Source organism: Giraffa tippelskirchi, chromosome 4 (assembly GCF_054371585.1).
Source record: "Giraffa tippelskirchi isolate mGirTip1 chromosome 4, T2T-mGirTip1v1.2.pri, whole genome shotgun sequence".
NCBI classification, from domain to species: Eukaryota; Metazoa; Chordata; class Mammalia; order Artiodactyla; family Giraffidae; genus Giraffa; species Giraffa tippelskirchi.
In genome coordinates, this window is record NC_137278.1 from 147,177,804 (window position 1) to 147,204,496 (window position 26,693).

Sequence of the window (26,693 nt, forward strand, 5' to 3'; positions counted from 1 at the left end):
CCTGAGTTTTTCTTTTTGGGGAGTGGGGGGGCATAACATAATCTCTCATCATCATCACTTAAGTTTTAAAGGAAGAGAACACCTAGTTTTCCAGCCAGATCTAACCAGCGTAGAGAGAGGGAAGTGTTTCTTGTATTTTTTTTTCTGGTGGCCATGATTGTGATTCCCATAAAGCAACTCAAAGAAGATGGGATCTCTTCTTGTGTTTACCATGGAGATAAAAGTAAGGAGCACTCTTAAGCTACCTAAAGATAGCCAAAGCCAGTACTTCAAGACTGGTGTTAAAGAGAAAACATTCTTGTGAAGAGAGGTGGTTGGATCTATTGGCTCCTCAGCTTGTTTGCCAGAGAGTCATCTTCAGAAGCGGGTCTGTGGCCAGGCCTCCTAGCACCACCAGTAGTGTGGGAGACCAGCCGTCACTCATACTGGGAAATGGTCTCTTCATGTTACAGGAACTCAGAGGTCTCCTTACAAAGGAAACCATGGCTAACCACTGCTAGGGTGTGTTCATGGTTTTGATGTGCATATCCTTTCAAGTATAAGATTTGTCATCTTCAATATAGGTAAATGGAAGGAAGATTGAGTTTAGTCAAAATGAGAACAAGGAGCTTCTAGATATTTCTTAGCTAACACTAGAGGGTAAATTATTTACTCTTGAAAGAAACAAGTTGAAAGCAGCATAGTGAACTGGTGATGAGCCCAGATTCTTCTCATCCCGGTGTCCTTACTTTGTAGCAGTAGGACCTTGAGCAAGATTTTTAAGCTTTCTATACCTTGGCTTTCTTAGCAACAAAGTGAGGCTAATTAGTACTTACCCCACTGGGTAGTTGTGAAAATTATATGAAAATGTATATATATATATACACACATATGTGTGTGTGTGTGTGTGTGTGTGTGTGTGTATGTGTGTGTGTATTCTTGCCACCAAAAGAGACATATAGGACAGGAAATATATTCTCAGCTCAGTTCAGTCACTCAGTCATGTCCGACTCTTTGTGACCCCATGGACCACAGCACGCCAGGCCTCCCCATCCATCACCAACTCCCAGAGTTTACCCAAACTCATGTCCATTGAGTCAATAATGCCATCCAACCATCTCATCCTCTGTCATCCCCTTCTCCTCCTGCCCTCAATCTTTCCCAGCATCAGGGTCTTTTCAAATGAGTCAGCTCTTCGCATCAGGTGGCCAAAGTTTTGGAGTTTCAGCTTCAACATCAGTCCTTCCAATGAATACTCAGGACTGATCTCCTTTAGGATGGACTGGTTGGATCTCCTTGCAGTCCAAGGGACTCTCAAGAGTCTTCTCCAACACCACAGTTCAAAAGCATCAATTCTTTGGCCCTCAGCTTTCATTATAGTCCAACTCTCACATCGATACATGTCTACTGGAAAAACCATAGCCTTGACTAGATGGACCTTTGTTGGCAAAGTAATGTCTCTGCTTTTTAATATGCTGTCTAGGTTGATGATAGCTTTTCTTGCAAGGAGCAATTGTCTCTTAATTTCATGGCTGCAGTCACCATCTGCAGTGATTTTGGAGCCCAGAAAAATAAAGTCATCCCCTGTTTCCACTGTTTCCCCATCTATTTGCCATGAAGTGATGGGGCTAGATGCCATGATCTTAGTTTTCTGAATGTTGATTTTTAAGCCAACTTTTTCACTCCCTTCTTTCACTTTCATCAAGAGGCTCTTTAGTTCTTCTTCACTTTCTGCCATAAGGGTGGTATCATCTGCATATCTGAGGTTATCGATATTTCTCCCAGCAATCTTGATTCCAGCTTGTGCTTCCTCCAGCCCAGCGTTTCTCAAGATGTACTCTGCATATAAGTTAAATAAGCAGGGTGACAATATACAGCCTTGATGTACTCCTTTCCTGATCTGGAAACAGTCTGTTGTTCCATGTCCAGTTCTAACTGTTGCTTCCTGACCTGCATACAGGTTTCTCAAGAGGCAGGTCAGGTGGTCTGATATTCCCATCTCTCGAAGAATTTTCCACAGTTTATTGTGATCCACACAAAGGCATTGGCATAGTCAATGAAGCAGAAATAGATGTTTTTCTGGAACTCTCTTGCTTTTTCGATGATCCATCGGATGTTGGCAATTTGATCTCTGGTGCCTTTGCCTTTTCCAAAACCAGCTTGAACATCTGGAAGTTCTAGACTATATATTTATATATATATGATATGTTCATATGTATGTATGAATAATGATATACTCTCATATAATATTCACAATTACCCAATGAAATAAGTATTATAATTATATATGTGCAATATATATAATATGATATATATATATGCTACAATAATGCATAGTAAATAGTAAGCACTATTTAATCATTAGCTATTTTGAATAGTTTACGTGTTTGCTATTGTGATGCCTAAATTTGAAATATTAACACTGCTCCAAGACTTAGGCATATTTCACTGTGTTTCCACTTAGGCATAATATATAAGTTGAATCTTCCCATGTAATGAATCAGGGTTTGTAGTGGATATTTGTAGATGAAATTTTTGCATAAAATGGCTTCATGTGCAGCACCGCTTACTGAGAGAAAGCCTGCTAACAGCCCTCAGCAGGGAAGAGCAATTAAAAGGAATGCATTCATGTTTGCACTTCTGCTTTAATGGCTAAACATTTGTTTGTGTTAGGTAAGACTGCTAGGTTGATTAAGGACATTAGTGATGACAAATAAATGATAATTTGTTTGGCTTTTGCAGGTTGATGTTTATACATCTTGAATTTTGTAGTAGGAAACAAGGCCAAGGCCACACTGTCACCAATACCCATAACCTAGTGATAAATTCTCTCTTAAAACAGCACATTATTCTCCAACATAATAGAAGTATAAGCAGAAACCTTGTTCTAGAAATCCACTCTTAGCATTTGTTGTAGACATTAGCCACTAGAGCACCACTGACCATGTGTCTACCAGAATTTATAGTGTATCTCAGGAAATCATACATTTTGTGTTTTAATCAAACAAGAAGATTCAGAAAGCTATAAACTTTTATTCTCACTTCAGAAAGACCTAAGAAACTAATGCTAATCTTCCAAAATCAGAAGAAAACTGAGGATTTACTTTTTTGGTTTTCTTTCTCTCTCTCTCTTATTTTTTGCTTGAACTTGGTATGGTCACTTTAGAGGTAAAAGTTTTCCCAAATAACTGATAATAAAAGTTTTATTGCCACTCTCACTATATTATGGTTTATTTCTACCACTTTATTTATGTCTTTATTTGGTGCCACCATTTACTGCCCCTTTTCTAATACTTACGTTCCTATAGCAACCAGGCCATTTGTATGGATGGTGAATCATGGTAAAGTCACAACAAATATAATAAAAATCTCTTAGCTGTATTGGTGATCAGTTGAGGGCAGAGCAAAACAGAAAAAAAAAAAATTCTTACTTATGTTTCTAATGCAAAGGAAGGACATGGCCAGAAAAGAATGAAATTTTCTCACATAAATATTAAAACAGTCTCTGTTGTTGACCAAGGAGAAAAATACAGGAAGCCTATTACAGCATGTTACAAGGATTAAAAGAAGAAAGTCATGTTTGTGTCACAGGGAAAATGTTAAGTACCCCCAGCATCGGCGTCCAGGAGTGTCACAAAGCCCAAGGAGGGTGGCAGAGCCGTGTCACAGAGGGAACCCACTTGTCACCTCTTCCGTATTCTTACTGACCTTTCTCCCACAGCATGAGCTACCCCTTTTTCTGCCGCAGAGGATCAAGGCCCCTCCCAGAAGCCCATCATCCCCTGTGATGGCGGGGCATGACTGAGCAGTGGATCTGGCTATTTCCTCCAGCTTCCTGCTCCTGGACACAGAGCCAGTGTAGATGCTTTCCTGTTTCCAGTCTGCCTGGATTGCAGCAAAGGGTAGACCTTAGAACACGTTCTCAGAATGATCTTTGCCTCTTCTGTGGTCATCACTTACTACTAGGGAGGGCACCACTGAAAAGAGCTGAAAGGAAGAGAATGAAACAGCCTAACAATTTTTGTGCCTGCCACCAGCCCCTGAAAAACAACCGGAATTCAATGGCAGCTCATGGTAAGCTTTTAAAATGACCATGCACAGAGCTCTTGAAGGGGTCAGCTTAAGAGCTGCCCTACCCCTATTTGGAGGAGGGAGCTGTTGACCACTCTGACCGTCTCCTGAACTGGATCATGTGATGTACAGTATGGACTCTAATGTGGAACACTTTAGTGAGATATAGGTCTTCAGTTACAGAATCCAATAAACTGTAAGCACAGTATGTGAATAAATCTTTGATAATTACCTGGCAGGGGAGATACCATGATCACAAAGGTGGTCTTCTCAGGGTGAGGCTTATCTACTATAGTCCACATACACTGACCCCTGCAATTTCCCCAAATGAGGGAAATTCTACTGCATAATTTGTGATAGTAGGGAGACTGTGTTTGTGCTTTCCCTTTTAGAAAAAAAAGAATCTTTGAGAATCTTAAATTCTCTATATACTTTTCAAATGCTTTTTGTATCTGACAATAAATTTCACAGCTGTCTAAATTAAAGAAACATTTGGCAGATTTTTAAACTTCAGAGCTAAGAAGTCATCTTTGGCCTCCCATTACTTGGCCTTTCCTTACAGTAAGAAAAACAAGGATTGACAAAAACACAGGGTGAACTCCTGAAGAACCCTCCAGAAAGGAGTGAGAAGAGGACAGAGCAGATGTAAATCCTGAACACAACCTTGGCACACACCCATTAGCAGTGTTCAAACACAGCGTGTCAGCAGTGTGGTCATTTCCATCTTCACTTGTGAGTAGAAACAGGCACACCACAGACCAGAGCCAATACCTGGCAGGAGTATTTGCTGCTTTGTTGCTGGAGAGAGAGAATGCATTATACAGAAGTTTAAACTACCAGGTTGTAACTCATAAATAACTTTTATTTTCTCCTGCTTTTTGACCACATTAATGAAGCAGGATAATCAAACTCATCTTTTTCTCCTCCAAGTAATATTAGTTGTTTGTTGTTTTTTTTTTGGCCTATCATCTTTAAATCTGTAGTTTATCTTCTTTATCTCTGTTGGTCATTTTCAAGACTTTAATATGTGTGAGTAATCAGTACATGCAATTTCCAATGAAATTGTACTATTTCAAAGAACAGATTCTAGTACATCAGAGGACTTTCAGAGTTAATGGTAAAATCCAAGGTTATTTAATATAATCCTGTACTCTTCATAAAATTATAAAACCAATGTTTAATACATTTTTAATTCTAAATTAAATGTCCTCATAATTTCTATCATCTCAGCTTGCCTCCAGGTAGAGGTTATAGATTTAATGATACCCATATGAATTAATACTTATGTCTATTTTCAAAACCTTCTAGAAAATGAAATTCCTCAACTGTCTTCTGTTTCAGGAAAATATAGCATGTCTTTTCCCTCAGAAAGTCTTTGCTATATCTAAACTAATCCCCCCATTACTATTAAATTGACCTATTCCTTCTTGATTCTTGGAAATGGTAATCAGCTGACTTAACAATTCAAAAATGACTTTTAACTCCAATTGAGTAGTCCAAAAATCTATGCCAAATTGGGATGGTAAATGGAAAAAATATTAATGTGGACCTATAGAAAGTTCCATATAAAGTAAAGTATACCTGTTGAAGTCCAAAAATCTTCACTCAGAAGACAGAGTGCTAGTCATCTGCCCACCTGCTATGAGTACTAACTGGAAAGAAATGCAACCCTCCAGATTTTTACTGACATGAAAGGGTATCTTCTACTAGTTTTGTGCCACCAATAACAAAATGTGTGATCTGAAGAGCACTCAGAGTACAGATGATATTAACAAAGCCACACTAGAAAACATGATCTGAATTGATATTTGATAGTTTATGTGTCAGATCTTGGGATTGTAACCCACCATCTGTAGAAAGACGAGGGTTGGAGGCTACTTTCACCCCCTAATGCAGGCCTCTTTAACCTCAGTGACGTTAATCCTGCTGGGAAAGAACAGTGAAAGTGCCTCTTAAGAAGAAGTAGATTTTCCTTACTCCTAATGGGAAAAGGATACATCTCACCATCCTCTGCAGTGTCAGCTTGAATGCTGGAATGATCCACATGATAGAAAAATCGGGGTCCTGAAGGACCAGCATCTCGTTCCTTAACTTTGTAGACCAAGGGCTGGTTCCAAAAAGGAGAATATTGATGTTATAGAACTGGATTCATCCCACATGGCTTTAGCCATGGAAATTCCAGGCACTGGAATTTCAGAAGGGAAAAGATCTGGTTCCAATCTTTAAGGAACTCAGGAGTCTAGTGAAGAGACAAGAAGGAAAATAAAAAACTGATAAATGCTGAAACAGGACCATGTATTAGAAAAGTGGAAATGTAGAAAAGTCATTTAAATGACTCCATCACGCCAAGCCAATGATAGATGAAGGTTGATGACCAGTACATCCTTACCACGTCAGGAGCCAGACTTAGATCAATTGTTTCTTCAAAGCTGAAGGTCAAGTTTTTTGTAAAAAGCTACAAACTTAGGTACAAATGTCTAAAGTAGGGGGGAAAAGTTAGATCAGTTAGCTCAACCCCCTTTTTCCTAGATAGGAAAGAAATTAATGACTTAGTCCCAAGGTCACCCAGCTGGTTTCTTAGTGGTTGAGCCAGGACTAGATCCCAGGTACCCTGATCCCAAGACCATGCTCTTCCTACAGTTGCCACAGCTGTCCTTGATATTAGGGGTGTGTGTGAGGAGGGGGCTACACTGATGCTATGACTTAGATGTGACAGATATTGGGAGATTGATTTACCACATTCAGCTCTACTTAAACTTTTGCTTAAAGACCAAAACCTCATGTCCCACCATTAAAAGTAAGCTCTTTTTTTTTCAGAGACATGATCTGTTTCAGAAACACTGGCCTTCCTGGTGCCTGTTCCAGTTGAAAGTCATTTCTGCTGTGTGTGTTTGTTCCTCTAGTGTCATTAGCCTCTAGCACCGTGGGCTTGGCTGGGCAGGTTGTTCACACAGAAACCACAGAGGTTGTGCTGACCGCGGATCCTGTCACAGGATTTGGGATTCAACTGCAGGGCAGTGTGTTTGCTACAGAGACCCTCTCCTCTCCACCTCTGATTTCCTATATTGAAGCTGACAGCCCAGCCGAGAGGTGAGATCCTTTCTTTCACGGCATCATTTTCTACCCTGCATTTCTTGCTGGCTATCTTTGACTGGCTAATAAATTATGGAACAGTGCTCAATGCAGGAAATGCAAGACGGGATGAACTCTCTGTTCTGACAATAAAATTTTATGTTCTTGATCAGGTTTGAGAAAAATAGCGAGCCTGGGTGGTGCTGTTAGCAGATTTTTGTCCATTGGGGACTAGAGGCTAAATTAGTTAAAAAGGAAAAAAATCCATTACAAAAAAAAAAAATCTCTGAAGTCAAAACTTCATGATAATTTCTCTGCCATGGGGGAATGTGCATTCATCACTACTGTATATTGGTTCACATCAGATTATAATAATATCATGGTGCTAAATTATTTATTACTTCTCTGCAATATTTCAAGATTCCTTTGTTCACATTGGTAGCCATGAAATACATGAATGTAGGACTTGCTTATAACTGAATCACTTTGCTGTATACCTGAAAGTAACACAGTATAGTAAATCAACTATATTTTTATATAGAAAAAAAGAATGTAGGACATTGCAGTTGACCTAATAGGATGCCCCACAGCATTGAATAAACAAGAAAAAATGCTATATTGAAAGGATCTTGGCAATGTCAACTTGAAAATCGTTTACTCTGTCTACAACCTGTAATGTCTGGTTCTAAATTTAGATGTGGGGTGCTTCAAATTGGAGACAGAGTGCTGGCCATTAATGGAATTCCAACTGAAGACAGCACCTTTGAGGAAGCCAATCAGCTCCTCCGAGACTCTTCAATCACAAGCAAGGTCACGCTGGAAATTGAGTTTGATGTTGCAGGTATGATCATATAATTTCAAGTCAGCTGCATAGTCGAGAGTGGACTGCATGTGAATTAACTGGACTATATGGCAGAGAATGTGGGAGGAATGATCATTTTTTATATACCAAATGTGTTTTTGTTTAGGAGGTTTGGGGTGTCATTTTGAATTGTGCATTGCTTTTGTATTATTCATTAAAATGTCACCACAAGAACAATTGAAAATAAATGTGACAAAATGAATAAGTAATAGCTTCTGTAAAGGTGATAAAAAAAAAAAAATCATGTAGCTTGTATTCTTCCTGACTTTTCCCGTATATGCTAGAGAAACCATAGTCTTCAGTCATGAGGATAGGAAATGCCTCTCTTTGACTCTTCCTACTGCAAAAAAAAAAAAATTGAAGGTTCTGTAGGGAACAACGAAAATTCATTAGATGAATTTATGTAGGCCAAGTAGGTAAATATTTGGTCTCTGGTGTTAAAGAGAAGTTGCAACCAGACACTTGTTAAAAATGACAAAGAAGACTTTATTCAAGACTATTTCAATAGTGATCAAAACTTGCCATAGGAAAGAGAGGGTGAACTTAACATCAAAAACAGCAAGGGTGTTTATGTTTAGTCATGGAGGAGGTGTTTGTCAGTAGCTAATAGGTATACAGGTTTTAGAGGTAGGTGCTAGTTCTCATTTAAGAAAGTTGTCTTCTCTTAGTGAAGTGTTAATGCTATCTCACAGACCTAATAACCGTTAGCAACAATAAAGATATGCCTTTGGGCATAGGGATCACATTATGCCAACAAATATTTGCTGAATGGTTATCATAGGCCAGTTATTCTACTATACAAAGGAGATGCAGCAGCAGACGGGAAAGGCAAATAGCAGTACAGAAGTTAATTTTTTAATATAAATTTAGTTGGCAGTCATACTCTGAGGGAAATAAAGCAGAATGGGAGTTAGAGAATGACTGTAGAGGGTTTATTTTCACAGAGTGACTCTCTAAGGAAGAGACATTTGAGCAGAGATTTGAAGGTTGACAAGGAGCAGCAAGAACATTGCAGGCAGAAGGAGTGGCCAGTGTAAAAACCTGAGCCAGAATAATAACCTTGGTGGATAGGAGCAAACAGCAAAAGGAAAAAAAAGGCTCATGCTGGAGCATATAAGGGAGTTGGGGATAGGAATCAGATTTGGTTTTGGAGGGTGGGGTAGGAGAGGATGGAAGGGGCAAAGTAATGATGTAGTGCCTTGGTAAACTTACAGGTTATATTCCAAGTGTAATAAAGTTGTGGAGCATTTTATGGAAGGGAGTGAGATAACCTGATGGATGCTTTGAAGAGATCTTTATGAAGTACAGGGGGGAGAGTAGCAAAATCAGAACAAACAAAAGGTTTAGCCATTGAACAGGTAAGGAATGATGGTGGCTTGGACAGCATCCAAAGTGGTAGTGCTAGATATGGTGATAGAGAGTAGAATTTAGGACGTGGCTTGAAGTAGAGCTTGCATAACTTCCTTATGGATTAGATATGGAAGATGAGGAAAAGGGAAGATCCTAATGATTCTGAGTTATGAGGGTGAACGATTGAGGAGATAATGATTTTTTTAAACTGAGAAGACTTGAAGCATAGAAGTTTGGGGATTACAAAGAGAGTTCTATTTTAAACATGAGTAGGCAAATCCTACTCATCCTAGTGGGGAAAAGAGAACAAGCACATCCATTACTTACTCAAAAGACAGTTACTAAGTGCTAGGCACTGTGCTATGTTCAGATCATTGAAAGAAATAATTGAAAGGCTCAACATATTCAAGGACCTTGTAGCTAGTTAGACATGAGAAAGAACTGCAGAAAGATAAGTACAGACTTGGTAGAAGTGTTTTGCCACTGGGATGCAGAAGGAAGTGCCCGGAGCCTGCAGGCTATACCTCCCAGAGCCAAGGCTTGGGGTCTGTGCTAAAGAGCAGAACAGAGAAGTGACCAACACAGTGGTGATGGTTAAAGTCATTGGAATAAAGGACACCACTAAGGAAAGAGTAGTGATAAGAAGGGGACTGAGGGTGGGAATTCTGTCTGAGGAATACTGAGATTTAAAGGCAAAGGATGCTAGGAAAGGAGGTGATGAAAATGATATAGGAGAAGTAAGAGGAGAACCAAAAATGCTGGCATTTTGGAAACCAAAGCAAGAGTTTCAAGGCAAAAGTCACGGTCGATAGCATAACAAGGCTATGGAGAATTCAAGCAAAAGAGGCAAGAAAGAAAATGTCCACTGGGTTTGGCAATTAGGAAGAAAGTCACGGCAGTGAAGTTTCAAGGAATTAGGGGACAGAAGTCAGATTGCAGGGAGCTGAGGAGTGAGGAGAGAAAGGGTAGGGAAGTACAGACAAGTTATGCTTGTTGTCTGCCAAGAAAGTGGGTTTTGGAAGATGGATTGGCAGGACAAATACAGAGAATAGATGAAAAGGACAGGAGGCCATTGTGGGCTCATCTTTTGAGAACTTCTACAGCATTTAGTTACATACTTTGTGCTCTAGTTTATACTGCCTTATGTTCTAATCAGTGATTCTCAATCAAGATCAGTTTTGCCCCAGGGGACATTTGGCAACATCAAGGAATTTAGCTGTAGGGACTGGGCTTCCCTTGTGGCTCAGCTGGTAAAGAATCTGCCTGAAATGCAGGAGAGCTGGGTTTGATCCCTGGGTTGGCAAGATTCCCTGGAGAAGGGAATGGCAACCCACTCCAGTATTCTGTTCTGGAGACTTGTATAGTCCATGGGGTCGCAAAGAGCCAGACACGACTTAGCGACTTTCACTTCACTACTTCCCTTTCAGTCCAGTGGTTAAGAATCTACACTTCCATTGCAGAGGGCATGGGTTCGGTCCTGGTATGGGGCCTGAGATCCCACATGCCATGCAGTGCAGCCAAAAAATAAAAAATAAATTAAACAAAAAGGAAGACATTTAGCTGTAGATGAAAGGAGGTAGAGGGGATTCCAGGTTCAGATGGGTGTTATTTTGTTTTGTTAAGACTGGAGAGATTTGAGCATATTTGGGGCCCAAAATAAGTGACAGAAAAAAGAGATAATTGGTAGTTATGAGTTTCCAAAGGGATGAGAAGGGAAGTTATCCAGAACATAGGTAGGTAATTCGTCTAAGGTAGAAAGTAGAAGACCTTTGCCTAGGAGTGTGAAGAGAAGGATGTAAGAATATATAATTACATTTTAGCTGTGCTTAGGAAGATCATGTAAGAACTGTCAAGCAAGGGTGAAAGGGTCAGTACCTTCGGGAGCTGTAAAGAATGATGAAGGTTCAGAATAGCTAATGGGGAAATGAATGAGATAACCAACCAGATTCATGTAAAGGGATTTTCAAGCTGGGTGGTAGACCAAGCAGAATCCAGAAGCTCTCAGTCTATAGCAACATCAGTCTTTGTGGTCAAGTAGTTTTTTGTCAGGAGACCTCAGCTGCTCAAGAATAAAAACAGAGATAGTAGATGATTATATTGATCCAGAGACTAAAATTTCCAGGCAAGTTTCAAAGAAGGAGCACGTAAGTCACAGAGGTTCAAATCATCACAGGAAAAGCAGAGAGATAATTATGGTAATCACATGAAAATCTATCATGATATTTATCAAATGCTTACTCTGTGGCGTATTACTTTCCTGTGTGTGCCTTAGCTCATAGTCCTTAAAACAGCAATGGAGAAGGTTACCATTGGGTTGGCCAAAAAATTTGTTTGAGTTTTTGTTCCATCTTATAGAAAATCCGAATGAACTTTTTGGCCACATGAATATTCCTACATCCCCAAACAGAGGCTCATGTTAATGGTGGGGCTGGGATTTTAACACAGACAGTGTGGCTCCAAAGGCCACATTCTAAGCACTACATATGCTGCTTGTGCTTGAGAGAATCTGTAATAGGTTAAAGAGGCACGGAAATCAATATAGGATCAGCATGAAAGACCAGACGGAAAGGGAGCAATTAAGGAATTAGGAGTCTTCAGGAAGAAAAACTGAGAAGGCAATGGCAACCCACTCCAGTACTCTTGCCTGGAAAATCCCATGGATGGAGGAGCCTGGTGGGCTGCAGTCCATGGGGTCGCTACAAGTCGGACACGACTGAGCGACTTCACTTTCACTTTTCACTCTCATGCATTGGAGAAGGAAATGGCAACCCACTCCAGTGTTCTTGCCTGGAGAATCCCAGGGACGGTAGAGCCTGGTGGGCTGCCGTCTATGGGGTCACACAGAGTCGGACACGACTGAAGCGACGCAGCAGCAGCAGCAGGAAGAAAAACATGGGAGAGTAAGAGAGAGGGGATGTGAGAGCTAACAGCTGGGAGACTGAGGTCAAATGGCATATTAGAGTTTAAGATTTCAGACGTAAAGCAAAGTTCCAAGGTAGTGAGTTGCTAAAGCAAAGCAGAATGGAGGCAGTTATTCAACCCAGAGGTCTGGGTGTTGGGCATGCAGTGTGATAGGAGGAGCACTACTTGGTGAAATCTCTCAGAAGGAGGGCAGGACTTGGAATGAGGAAGGCGTGTGAACTGGCTTCCCCTGACACCCAAGCACAATCCCATCAAAGAATCTCTGCAGTTGCTGTTCCTCTGCCTGGGCAGCTCTTCCCCAGCATGTTTGGGTGGTTTGTTCATTTCACTTAGATCTTTGCTGAAACATCAATTTCTCAAAGAAGCCTTCCATAACATTTATCACACTCAGTCCCCTTGCCCAGATTTGTAGCTCTTCTTTTTCCCTTCTCATACCATGATGTTATGTCGTATACATAACATACTTATTGTTGTGTTGTATGCAAGTATTATTATTGTCTTGTCTTCTCCAGTAGAAATATCTGTGATGTCTGAGACTTTGTGCCTTTTGTTCAAGAATGTACCACAGCACGCAAAATAGTGCTTGGAATTCAGGAAGCTCTCAGAGAATATTCGGTCAATGAGTGAATGAAGTACAATTGGCTCTCCTGAGGGACTAGGATCAGGAACTTCAATTTGCACCAAGAATTGATTTCATACCCATTGCATCTCTGAGGTTCCTGCGCTTTCTGTTTCTTCATGTCTGCTCCCTTTGTACAAGTTTTCTCTGATTTTCTCAAGTTTTTTCTGATTGTACATAATTGCCTCATCCTTGCTAACATGCCCAGCCAGGACCAGCTAGTTTTAATTTCTAATTCCCAAGAGAGAGCATCTATTGGCGCAGCCTAGGTGTAGCATCTTCCTTTTCTTGTCCATAGTGGCCAACAGTCAGTAAAACACCTTGTAAGGATCAGTCAGATACACTGAGGGTCTAGGTTTCAAATAAGGCTGTCCAGTGGCCCCAAAATGTATTTACTATAATCGTAGAACATTCATGATGGGAAAACTGTTATAATCCAATACCTTCATTTATTTGTGAAGGGAAAATTGAGATTCAAGGGCGGAAACTCAAGGTCATAGAGCAAAGTGAATGTTAGGTAGATCCTGGGTCTATTGGCTTGCACCTGTCTTTTTCTATAGCATATTACACTGCCTCTTCAAAGAGATATTAAGGTTCCCAGCATGAAAGAGCAGGATTTCTGAGCTTTTGCCCTACTGACATTGTTTGTTGAATGGAGATGCTTATCCTGTGCACTGTTGGATGTTGAGCAGCATCTACTCACTACATTCCAATAGTGGAATGGCCAGCACAATTGACCTTCTCCATAGCAATATCCACTAAGTATTTACTTATGCTGTACATGTGTCTTTATTTTATGTGTGTCCTCAATATTTGTTCATTATTTATTTAATCCATTATATATATTTGTCTAATCCATTATATATATAATGTATATACAAATGTAAGTATATATATGTTAATTAAAGTATTTAGGCCTTAGGTTTAAGCTCCTAAAAAACAGGAACTGTGAATATTTATTGGAAGGACTGATGCTGAAGCTGAAGCTGAAGCTCCAGTACTTAGGCTACCTGATGCAAAGAGCTGACTCATTGGAAAAGACCCTGATGCTGGGAAAGATTGAAGGCAAAAGGAGAAGGGAGTGGCAGAAGATGAGATGGTTGGATGGCATCACCAACTCAATGGACATGAATTTGAGCAAACTCCAGGAGACAATGGAGGACAGAGGAGCCTAATGTGCTGCAGTCCTTGGAATGGCAAAGAGTCTGACAGTGACTGAACAACTATTAAACCCACTTTGCTTAATTCCAACTTGCTGAATATGGGACTGGAAAAATGGACCTAAGGCCATCTCCCCTGTCTTCCATTGCCCCAGAAATCAACCTGTTTCAAATGAATAGAAATGATATAAAATAGGATCAGGAAAAATATTTTTCCATCCTGTAATTCCCTCCTCCATTGCTCATGGCAGACATCACTAGTTGATTTCTGTTGAGCCTAGACACAGCATCAGAACCTCAATAAAACACTCTAGTTACTCATTACCAATCTACTGGTATATATTGAAACTGCTGGAATCCAGATCATCTTTTTTAGCCAATTGAGAATTTGAATATTTGTAAGAGATCACTGCATGAGATATGAGCTATTTCAAGACTGCCCTGCCCTTTTGGATTCACTTTTGATTGTCTGGATGTGAACCACCATCCATTTCCAGTTCTTCCTCAGATATATACCCAGATACTAATTCCCAAAGTAGATCTCAGAGATTACCTATGTCTATTTTATAAACATCCTAAGTGATGCAGACAGTAGTTTAAAAGCTTGATTGTGAGTACACTTTTGCCTAAATCTATCTCTTTACATGGGCACCACCATCCAAAGAAATAGTAGTAACATTAAAGGAATTTTTCTTATGCTATCAGTTCAGTTCAGTTCAGTCACTCAGTCGTGTCCGACTCTTTGCGACCCCATGAATTTCAGCACGCCAGGCCTCTCTGTCCATCACCAACTCCCGGAGTCTACCCAAACCCATGTCCATTGAGTCGGTGATGCCATCCAACCATCTCATCCTCTGTCGTCCCCTTCTCCTCCCGCCCCCAATCCTACCCAGCATTAGGGTCTTTTCCAGTGAGTCAACCCTTCGCATGAGGTGGCCAAAGTATTGGAGTTTCAGCTTCAACATCAGACCTTCCAGTGAACACCCAGGATTGATCTCTTTTAGGATGGATTGATTGGATCTCCTTGCAGTCCAAGGGACTCTCAAGAGTCTTCTCCAACACCACAGTTCAGAAGCATCAATTCTTCGGTGCTCAGCTTTCTTCACTGTCCAACTCTCACATCCATACATGACCACTGGAAAAACCATAGCCTTGACTAGATGGACTTTTGTTGGCAAAGTAATGTCTCTGCTTTTAAATATGCTATCTAGGTTGCTATAGTTGCTTATAATCCCATCACTCTAATAAACAGAGACTTTTTATATGTCTTTACCAAAATCCTTTACCATACATATAATTTTATAAAGCTGTACTCATATGCACAATTTACAGTTTGCCTTTTTCAGTACTATCTTTTAAATACCAGTGTACAATATCATGAATTCTTGAAGTTTCTACTTTAATGCTGAAATTATTTTGTTGGAAAAAATACAGCTTTGTCTTTGAAAGAAGCCTCGACAAAAAATTCTATCAAGTGATGTTTGCCATCATTACTAGAGTCCCCAGTGTTTTTCTCTGAGTGAGTGGGACTTAAACATTCACATTTACCCACCTTATAGTCCCTTTATTTTTTCAAATCTCACAAGGTGTCCAGGTTGATGAATTATGATGTGGTGGTTATCTTACTGTGCCAACAATGAACACTTCAGGCGGAATAGCAGACCAATTGGAAAGAAGGAGGCCTTTGTTTACCCAAATGTGTTTTTAATTATAGTATTAACAAAGATAAAGCAAAACCAGGGAAGCACAAAATAACCACATGGGAGTCTAAGAAAATAAACAACCTGTTTACTTATTCTAAACTTATTGTTTCTCCAAATATTGGCTCTTTTTCTTCTTTATTAGCATTTCCTTAAGAAACCCCAAATTAAATGTGCCTTCACTTTAACAGCCAAATAATTGTTTGGGGGAAAAAATTACCAAATAGAAAATAAATCATGTTGACATTTAAAGATTAAAATGAAGCCGCAGCTTGATCAAAGAGATTCATTTGTTGATATTTGTTCATCATTATAAATATTTCAAATCTTATGGAGTCAAAAGTCATCTATTACTGTTTTCCAGGAAGTGATAATGTCTCCTCCTGTGTCATTAACAATATTAATCTTGGTCAAGATTCCCTGCATTAAAAATTTTAAGTGAAATGTTGCTATAGTAACTAATTTAGATCTGTGTTTTCCACCCTTATGAATTAAAGACTCACTGTATAGCATCTTGGGCAAGATGTCATAGACATACATGGACACATATATACAAACAATACATTCCCCACCCCTTTCACAGAACAGAGACATCACTTTGCCAACGAAGGTCCATACAGTCAAAGCTGTGGTTTTTCCAGTAGTCATGTATGGATGTACATGAGAGTTGGATCATAAAGAAGGCTGAGTGGCAAAGAATTGATGCTTTTGGTGCTGGAGAAGACTCTTGAGAGTCCCTTGGACTGCAAGGAGATCAAACCAGACAATCCTAAAGGAAATCAACCCTGAATATTCATTGGAAGGATTGATGCTGAAACTGAAGCTCCAATACTTTGGTCACCTGATGCAAAGAACCAACTCACTGGAAAAGACCTGATGCTGGGGAAGATCGAGGGCAAAAGGAGAAGGGGGCGGCAGAGGATGAGATGGTTAGATAGCTTCACTAATTCAGTGGACATGAATTTGAGCAAACTCTGGGAGATAGTGAAGGACAGGAAGCCCAGTGTGCTGCAGTCCGTGGGGTCACAAGGAGTCAGATACAACTTAGCAACTGAACGACAACCCCTTTCACAGAGAATGTTTTCATAAATACTAAAATGTTTTCAACAATACTAAAACAAACATACATGAAATGAGTTCTATAAATAGTGAAGCTGTTTGTTCCTCTAAAGCTTCTAGGACATTTACTTATGAACCACTTGGTGTACTTTATCCAAGCAATAGAATAATCTATTCCCATTACGCTCATGAACACTTAGGTAGGGGCTGTCTGTTTGGCTCCCATCCTATTTCCTCTACTGGATCAACGTGTTCGTAAGAGATCAGTTGCAAGCCACAGAAAATGCACAGAAGCTAATTTAGACAGAAAAAGGTGTTTCCTAGAAGCATATAGGTGTTTCACAGCCTTTGAGGACAAGGAATGTAGGCAGTCCCAGAGAGGGCTAGAACCAGAGCTAGAACCAGGCCAACCACTGGCTCTCTCCAAGACCTTACGCATCTCCTCAGATACATTTGTTTCTTTCTTCTTCTTCCAATAGCAGCCTGGATATTGGGGCATTTGGTCTAAATGAGCTTCTTCCAAATGCCCTCTCTGCCCCCAATCTGCATGCTAATTCCAGATTCTTAAACTTTCTCCTTTGGTGGTGGGAAGAAGATAACAATTAGCCTTCACAGAGACTCAGGAAAGTGATGAAAGGAAGAGATTGAGAAATCTTTTAGAAATAAATATTGGTGATACTTGTAGCACCCAAAGTAAGAGAATAAAGCACACCTCAATGGTTGCTATTGATACTTAACTGCATTTCTCTTTTTCTGCCCCAGTATATTCAAATTAGCCAGTCATCTTGAAATCTACAGGCTTCCCTGGTGGCTCAGGCTGTAAAGAATCCACCTTTAATGCAGCAGCCCTGGGTTCAGTCCCTGGATTGGGAAGATCCCCTGGAGAATGGAACAGCTACCCACTCTAGTGTTCTGGCCTGGAGAATTCCATGGACTATACAGTCCATGGGGTCACAAAGAGTTGGACACAACTGAGCGACTTTCCCTTTTTGGAAATCTAGTGTAGGAAATAAATCATTTTATCTACCTCAGATGGGAAATGGGAAGGATACAAATTCCTCTTGAATAAATAAGCAAATAATTGTATGTTGTTCCTTCCTGGCACCTCTTAGTTGAGTCTTCATTGAGAACAACAGCAAGGCCAAAGATAAGAGCTCAGAGTCTATGACACTTACCGAGCCACAGCTGACCCACCAAGAGCATTAAGAAGAGAGGGAGAAAGTGGGAGAAGGCAACAGATTCCCTTAGGTGCTGCCTGGGAAGTGAGGAAAGAGCTGGTAGGAGAGGAAGGCCCAGAAAGGGCAGGCTTGCCTTTATCAAGTGGCCCCAGCTGAAACTGACCGGGGCTGTTTGGGAAACCTGCTTCACACATGAATTTCTAGAAGCCCAGAGGGCCCAGAGAAATCAGAATTTTACTATCTTCTCCAGTTTGTCTATGGTGATTATTCTGAGTTGGAAGATCAGGTTCTTGTAAAAGGTTTACTGCCTAGATTCCTCATGGGAAAGTAGAGAAGAACAGGAAGATCAAGTTAATGCAGAACCAGGAAGGAATTACTGTGTTTCTATGGGGCCATCCCAACTTTCAGCTCTACAGAGACTCAAAATGTGTTAAATATGTGATTAACAAATTGGACTCAGGCCTGAGGACCTTGTAGTTCTACCTACATCACAGCAGCTGTAGTTAATTCTGTGTGTGCAGGCTGGGGAGCCACCTTGGGGCAGAATCAAGCAGAAAAAAGTGACTTCACTGAGCCATCCCACAAACTTCCCCTTATGCTTATGTTTCCTTTGCTCCTGGCTAAGGCGATGGCACCCCACTCCAGTACTCTTGCCTGGAAAATCCCATGGACGGAGGAGCCTGGTAGGCTGCAGTTCATGGGGTCGCGAAGAGTTGGACATGACTGAGCGACTTCACTTTCACCTTTCCCTTTCATGCATTGGAGAAGGAAATGGCAACCCACTCCAGTGTTCTTGCCTGGAGAATCCCAGGGATGGTGGAGCCTGGTGGGCTGCAGTCCATGGGGTTGCACAGAGTCAGACACGACTGAAGCGACTTAGCAGCAGCAGCAGCCCTTCCCACCTTTTTCTAAAACTTCAGAAAGGATTATAGTCATTAGCTACTTAGTATGAATAGATATTATCTCTTCAGAGGCTATTTCCATTTTAAGCTCATCCCTGGTTGGCTGCCGTCTATGGGGTTGCACAGAGTTGGACACTACTGAAGCGACTTAGCAGCAGCAGCAGCTAATTGAAGGCTTCCCAGACTGTTCAAGGAATTTTAAGAATATATTTAAGAATATGTAGCAATTCTTTGCTTTTCAAAAATTAGTCAGTCCCTGGTAAAATCACAGTAGCTCTATACAGAGTTGAGAGTCAAGTAGTACACAGTGCTTTCCTCTCTACTGCTTGGCTAGCTTGCTTCTCTGTTGCTTGGCCAACATCTGAACCCACCTTCGCTCTGTTCCAGCACTCCCAATTCTCCTCCTCTTCTCTGAATCCTCCACATGATCCAGAAAGTAGGGTCATCTTTGGTGCAGCTGGGACCTCTCGGGTCCCCCTGTTCCAACTCTGTGCTCAGCATTCAGTCCAGTTGGTTGTGGTCAAGACCATTCTGGTTGTGAGATATTTTGAATATCAATCCTACTACTGCACCTTTAAGTGTTCTTTTTACCCATTGACCTTACAAATTAAGGTACCTCCCGCCTCCTCCATGTCAACGGCCATCACAACTAACTGAAGTCTCTCCTGAAATCTATTACTACCAGCCATGAATGGGAAAATAAACAAAAAACCTGCCGAATAATTGTTGTTCAGTCACTAAGTCATGTCTAACTCTTTGCGACCCCATGAACTGCAGCACATCAGGCTTCCCTGTCCTTCACTATCTCTCAGAGTTTGCTCAAACTCATGTCCATTGAGTCAGTGATGCTATACAACTATCTCATCTTCTGTCACCCCCTTCTCCTCTTGCCCTCAATCTTTCCCAGCATCAAGGTATTTTCCAACAAGTTGGCTGTTTGCATCAGGCAACCAAAGTATTGGAGCTTCAGTTCCAATACTCCAGTCCTTCCAATGAATATTCAGGTTTGATTTCCTTTAGGACTGATCGACTGGTTTGATCTCCTTAATGTCCAAGGGACACTCAGTAGTCTTTTCCAACATTGCAATTCGAAAGCATCAATTCTTCAGCACTCCACCTTTTTTAGGGTCCAACTCTACATGAACTACTGGAAAAACCACAGTTTTGACCATAATGAACTTTGTCGGCAAAGTGATATCTCTGCTTTGTAATATGCTGTCTAGGTTTGTCATGACTTTTCTTCCAAGGAGCAAGCGTGTCTTAATTTCATGGCTGCCATCACCATCTGCAGTGATTTTGGAGCCCAAGGAAATAAAATCTGCTGAATAATAAACTCTGGAAAAAGTAAAATTGGGGAAAAAAGAGTGTTAACTACTTTTGGTCCTTCAACTTTACTATACCTAAGAATTACCTGGAGAATATGTTTGAAATATAGATTTCTAGTCTTTATCTTCAGCAATTCTGATTCCATCGATCTGGGATATTTCAGAAATCTATATTTTTAACTTGCATCCTAGGTAAATTTGATGGGGATGCTATCTGAATCATACTTAAGAGATACTGAACTCGACTGTTACTGTGAACTACATACTGTTGCCTGTGGGTAGGGTGTCTGTTCTTTACCAGAAGCTTAGTTTATCAGGATTTTACATCAGTTCTCACAGCTTTAACTACAGATGATACGATACAAATATTCCTGATGCCTTATCATTGATTGGGGCTCCATTCTTCCTCATCTTCTATAAACACCTTCTTTCTTGTTTTGAAATTACAGAGTCTGTCATCCCCAGTAGTGGAACATTTCACGTAAAGCTCCCTAAGAAACACAATGTGGAACTCGGAATAACCATAAGTTGTAAGTAGAAGTGACTTTTTTTTTTAATTTAGAATTTTAAGGAGACATTAGAAAGTTGTCTCGTCAAATGGTTTACGCGTGTGGCCAGCATCTTAAGCGTCATTGCCAAGTTTCACCTAATGATACAGAAGCGTGGAGCCACTCACTCACTCGCCAACACTTAATAGCAGTGTGAATGGGGCAAGTTACTAGGTTTCTTCAGTCTTAGTTTTCTTCACCTGTTAAATGGAAATAAGCATATCTGCAAAATATCCTCATTTTGTAAATTATTCAAAGTATTAAATAAAATAACATATTTATATACCTAGTATAGCCCCTGGCAGACAATAAGTACCCAGTAATATGTGACTCACACACCCCACATGAATAATTAGATGAGCGTATGAAGGCATAGAGGCTCTCTATATTTTGGTATATCGCAGATTGTTTTCACAATAATCTATTGAGACTCTCTTCCCATCTGTCCACTATGCATCTGTAATCCATTTGCAAGAATAAAATCATGTCCTTTTCTTCAGTAACTTCCTGAATTCCTCCATGGCACAAGGTGCCTGTGTAACCAAGCCAAAAAGAAAAGCAGAACATATAAATGTGTTTAATTCCCTCTTTTTCTCAGACTCTAGATTTATAACTGCTTTGGTAAAACAACTTTGAAAATTTCAGCCCCATTGGAATTCTATAGAATGGAAATTGAGGTTTCTGTGCTTTTAATATCCATAAGCTAAGTTCATCTATAAATGCTCCAAGAAAATGAAGGAAATGATTAATGCATGAAGACCAAAGGAGACTTAGAAGCAACATCTGTGACCAAGGGGTGTCCCTACCGGAGTCCTTGATGAGGCTAAATAAAAGTGCCTCACTATGTTCTATCAGATAGCATTTACATCAGTGGCTAAAGCAAAAATAAAGAGTTCTCAAATGGTCGTATGAAATGGGATCTGTCCAAGTCAATGCTAAGAGTATAAATTTAACACTGAAAGGGAAGTCTTCTTAATAATTGATAAATCACACATACCTAACACAGCACCTATAGTGCTACTATAATACGGAATCAATGTTAAGAACAATAAGCCATATGTATGAGGGCCTGTATCTCCCCCAGTCCCCTTAAATGGAGAGAAAAGTAGGACTGATGTATGTGATGTGTCTCCGTAGCATAAGCAGAAAGATGAAATAGGATTTCGGAGACTCCAGACCTGTTCTAGGTGCCGCTAAAGTCATTTATGCCTTTCCTCGGGGCACTAACCCCTCAGTTTATTCATTAGGAAGCAAAGATGGTATGCCGTCGTTCTGTCAACAGCTGTGCTTGCTGAGATTAAGAGAGAGTTCATCAGAACTTACTACTCTAAAAATATTTGGGGTTCTGGGTGGCTTCTGCGAACCCCATGTAACTTTAACCCTGCTCTCATTTATTCTGTTTATTCCATTCCATTCCATTCCATTCATTTAGTCCATCTAATTAGCCATGAAAATGGTACCCCTGGGAGTTGGGCAGTGCATAGCTTGCTGGCTGCATGCTGAGGCCCTGCCTTCATTCAGCAAAGACAGTGAGTGCTGAGGCCCAGGCTGTTTTGAGTCTTAGAAATGCTCACTACTGGTGCACATACAGAAGACACCTATTCCTCAGAAGCTTCTGTTACCACATGTTTTGACACACTGTTATTTTACTCTCAATTTTACTCTCAAATTTTACTTAAGAGAATGGTCTTTTTTAACACAATAGATTTATTCTTTTTCTGAAGAGCAATTTTATTTATTTTTATTTTCCATTATGGTTTATCACATAGTATTGAATATAGTGTCCGGTGCTATACAGTAGCACCTTGTTGTTTATCCATTCTATATATAATAGTTTGCACCTGATAATCCCAAACTCCCCATCCATCCCTCCCCTAGCCCCCATTCCCCTTAGCAAGCACAAATGCGTTCTCCACATCTTTGAGTCTGTTTCATAGATAAGTTCATTTGTGTCCTATTTTAGATTCCACTTATGGGAGATATCATGTGGTATTTGTCTTTCTCTTCCTGACTTACTGCACTTAATATGATAATGTCTAGGTCCATCCATGTAGCTGCAAATGACATTATTTTATTCTTATTTATGGTTGAGTAGTATTCCATTGTATATATGTACCACATCCTCTTTATCCATTCATCCATCAATGGACATTTAGGTTGTTTCCATGTCTTGGTTATTATAAATAGTGCTGCTATGAACATAGGGGTGTATCTTTTTGAATTAAGAGTTTTGCCCAGATACATGCCCAGGAGTAGGACTGCAGGATCATGTGGCAACTTCAGTTCAGTTCAGTTCAGTTGCTCAGTCGTGTCTGACTCTTTGCGACCCCATGAATTGCAGCACGCCAGGCCTCTCTGTCCATCACCAACTCCCCGAATCTACCCAAACCCATGTCCATCGAGTCGGTGATGCCGTCCAACCATCTCATCCTCTGTCATCCCCTTCTCCTCCTGCCCCCAATCCTACCCAGCATTAGGGTCTTTTCCAATGAGTCAACTCTTCGCATGAGGTGGCCAAAGTATTGGAGTTTCAGCTTCAACATCAGTCCTTCCAGTGAACACCCAGGGTTGATCTCCTTTAGGATGGATTGATTGGATCTCCTTGCAGTCCAAGGGACTCTCGAGAGTCTTCTCCAACACCACAGTTCAAAAGAATCAATTCTGCGGCGCTCAGCTTTCTTCACCGTCCGACTCTCACATCCATACATGACCACTGGAAAAACCATAGCCTTGACTAGACGGACTTTTGTTGGCAAAGTAATGTCTCTGCTTTTAAATATGCTATCTAGGTTGGCCATAACCTTCCTTCCAAGGAGTAAGCGTCTTTTAATTTCATGGCTGCAATCACCATCAGCAGTGATTTTGGAGCCAAAAAAATAAAGTCTGACACTGTTTCCACTGTTTCCCCATTTATTTCCCATGAAGTGATGGGACCAGATGCCATGTGGCAACTTACAATAGATTTATTCTTAAGAATTAATATACATAAAAATATAATTTAACTATAAAGGAGAGTATCCCTTTAAAAACTAATCCTGTGATAGATTCTTTTTCTTAAGTCAATATTTTTCATATTCAGTTTGTTTGAGGTATGGCCATGTACACACAACTACAAAATATTTTATTCACATAGAGAATCATATAAAATTGTGCTTTATGATGATGTTATATATGTACTAAGTATTACTTCTTCTAAAACTGATTTTAATACCAATCATGAAAACAACCCCAAAACCCACACAAGAACTTCCTGAATTTTAGCAGCTGTGAGCTAAAGCTATTCACGGTTAGCAGTGGTGAGCTAAAGCTATTCATGGAAGCTAAAAGTCCTGTGCTATTCCTGGGTGGAGAAATGATACGTAAGTTTGTCACACATGCCTGTCAGCCCTTCCAGAGCTCCAGCTCCATTTACACAGCTAATCATCACCATCCTGAGTTTGTGTCTCCCTGTAGAAAATACTCGGATTTTGCCAGTTGAGAAAGCAGAATTTGCTAAAGGAAAAAACAGAATCCATTTCATTGTTAGGAAATAGCAAATTCCTGAGGTCTAGCACAGTTCCTGGCACATACAAGGTGCTTAACTCCTGTCTTTGTTGAGGGGGTGAATGAGGAGTCTGTCTGTACCCAGTGTTGTTCTAACCCATGTGCACTCCAGGATATGAGCCTCTCAGGGAGATGAGGAATACAGATGTATATGCAAAGGCTACTGCATGAACTGAAGAGGCGAGAATGTAGAAAATGATGACTAGCAAGGCCTCAGAGCCCCAAGTGCCCCGCTTTCCAACCCTCTTGGCCTCTGGGTACTGAGTTTCTTTGTCTATAACATGGCGTACTCCTTACATTCTTTGTAGCATTATTGTGAAGATTAAATAAGTTGCTATATGTAAGGTGGCCAGAATACATTGTGAACTGTAATGAATGTTACTTATTATAATAATTGATATTTCTTTTGCTCATAGAACCTCATGAAATATTTTAAACAAATCACTACCTGACACAATTTAGTGCCAATCATAATTATCCTACCTGAGTAGGAAATCAAAGGATGCTCCTCTCACACAGATACATAGGCGTGGTAGGAAAATTAAGGCACTACAGGGGTTCGTGGGTGTTTCTCACTATCTTTATACAAAGTCCTCTTTCTGTATCTGCATCTTGTGAAAGCTCTGAGTAGTGGGAAGCGGGCCTCCTTCTTGGGAGACATGCCTTCAGACCCTTCGCACTTGGCTTAAGGCTCACTCTTCATACCTAATTGACTGAGAAATGAGTCCCTCTGAGTTTGGATATGGTGAGCAGTTTTAGACTAATTTTCTTAAGTTCCTGATGAGACATTCATAGCACATTAGCATCAGGCATTACTTTTATTGATGTTATTGATATAATATGGAGTCATTTATAATGGCAAATAAAGCAGAACAGCCTAGCAGAAGGGTGCAGTTTAGGACCCAAAGCAGCATCCTGAAGCTCTGACACCTCAGCCAACCAGAAACCAGAGCCCATACCTTTGAACACAGCTCACCTGCCCTTCAAGTCATGTCTCTGCCATGTCTAGTTGTCAGTAAAGACCTTTTGGTATGGATGTTTTCTTTTGAGGTTTTATTACATAAGAGTTTTATCTGCTTTGTACCATGCATGGCACTAAATAGTTTATGTGTGTTTTCTCATTTCATCCTGAAAGTGGCCTTATAACATCTGTGCCCATTTTACAAAAAGGAAAGTAAGACTCAGCCAGATAACCTGCCCAAAGACCCAGAGCTAATAAAAGGCCAAACAGGGATTTAAACCCTTTCTGTTTGACTTCACATTGCCTGTGCTGTCAGACTACCACTCATCCCTGTCGCCCTCTGATTGATGAATCTTCTTGGATCCTAAATCACAAAAGCAAAAGACAGCATTTGAGGAGTTAATTTGTCAACTTTCCTTGTTAGTTGACTAGACTGTTTGTAGGAGCAAAGGCTTGCTTTATTTTTTGTAAAAATCATAAAACAGCCTTTCTAACAAGCACAATAAATCTGTCATTTTTGCCTTAAATCTCAAATGCATTTAGAAGAGAAAGTTTCATGTTTTTTGTCCAGTTTTGCTAAAAACTCTCCTCACTACTCCATCTCAAATCAAATAACTAGTTTTACTTGTTAGATAGTATATATTTTAATGTATATGTATATATGATTATAATGAAAGTAAAACTAAATGATTGTGTGAGTATGTGTGTGTGAGTGTGTGATTACATCTCCAATGTAGTTTGGACAATTTACGAGGCCCTTTGAGCAAAGTCCTTTGACTAGCAGAGTAAGTTCCATGAATGACTAGACATTATAGAATGCTCTTGGAATGATTCACATTTAATTAGCTTCAGACTTCAAGAGATTTCACCTATCTTCAGATATAGAAAAAGTATTTTAAACAAAAGGTAGGAACTATCGTTTTCTACCTCTTCCAACAACTGTTTAAGAAGAAAAGAAGCCACATTCACTGTAAGAACCAGTTTCTGACAAGGACAGACAACCAGTGATTTTAAAACTTGAGGAGTCAAAAGATGAGAGCTTGACCACATGCATTTAGCTGTGTTTCTACCCCATATCTCCATTTTAAAATGGCACTATAAGCTCTTTCAAGAGGCAAAAACCCATAAGGAGAAGAGGAAAGGAAAAATAGATAACAACGACCAAATTTGGAAGTGGCAAAGAAGATAGAAAAAGATTAAAGAAGCAGAAGGAAAAGCTGACAATGAACTTGATTTGCATTCTGAACTCCCAACAAGTCTGAGTGGTGGAATCAGGAGCTTCTGGAAGTGAGAGTGATGGGAGAGCTAAGAAGACAAGGGAACTGATTGAACCTCTGTTAAGAATCCATGAGTCCCAGGACTTCCCTGGTGGTGCAGTGGTTAAGACGTCTCCTTCCAGTGCAGGGAGCTAAGATTCCACATGCCTTGCAGCCAAAAAACCA

The 26,693-nt window shown here is 40.2% G+C and overlaps 1 protein-coding gene and 1 non-coding gene across 15 annotated transcripts in view; both read left to right on the forward strand.

Annotated features, from left to right (window-relative positions):
- The window catches only part of GRIP1 (glutamate receptor interacting protein 1), a 755,429-nt gene that overhangs the window by 652,205 nt on the left and 76,531 nt on the right, over positions 1–26,693 (forward strand). For all 14 annotated transcript variants that reach the window (XM_081589879.1, XM_081589876.1, XM_081589880.1 and 11 more), the window contains 3 exons: positions 6,954–7,140; positions 7,818–7,963; positions 20,649–20,729. In XM_081589879.1, coding sequence (XP_081446005.1) covers positions 6,954–7,140; positions 7,818–7,963; positions 20,649–20,729 — 414 coding nt within the window. The remainder of the gene's footprint in view (positions 1–6,953; positions 7,141–7,817; positions 7,964–20,648; positions 20,730–26,693) is intronic.
- LOC145504144 (U1 spliceosomal RNA) lies at positions 4,275–4,439 on the forward strand. Its single transcript, XR_014052125.1, has one exon. It is a non-coding gene; the product is annotated as a U1 spliceosomal RNA (small nuclear RNA).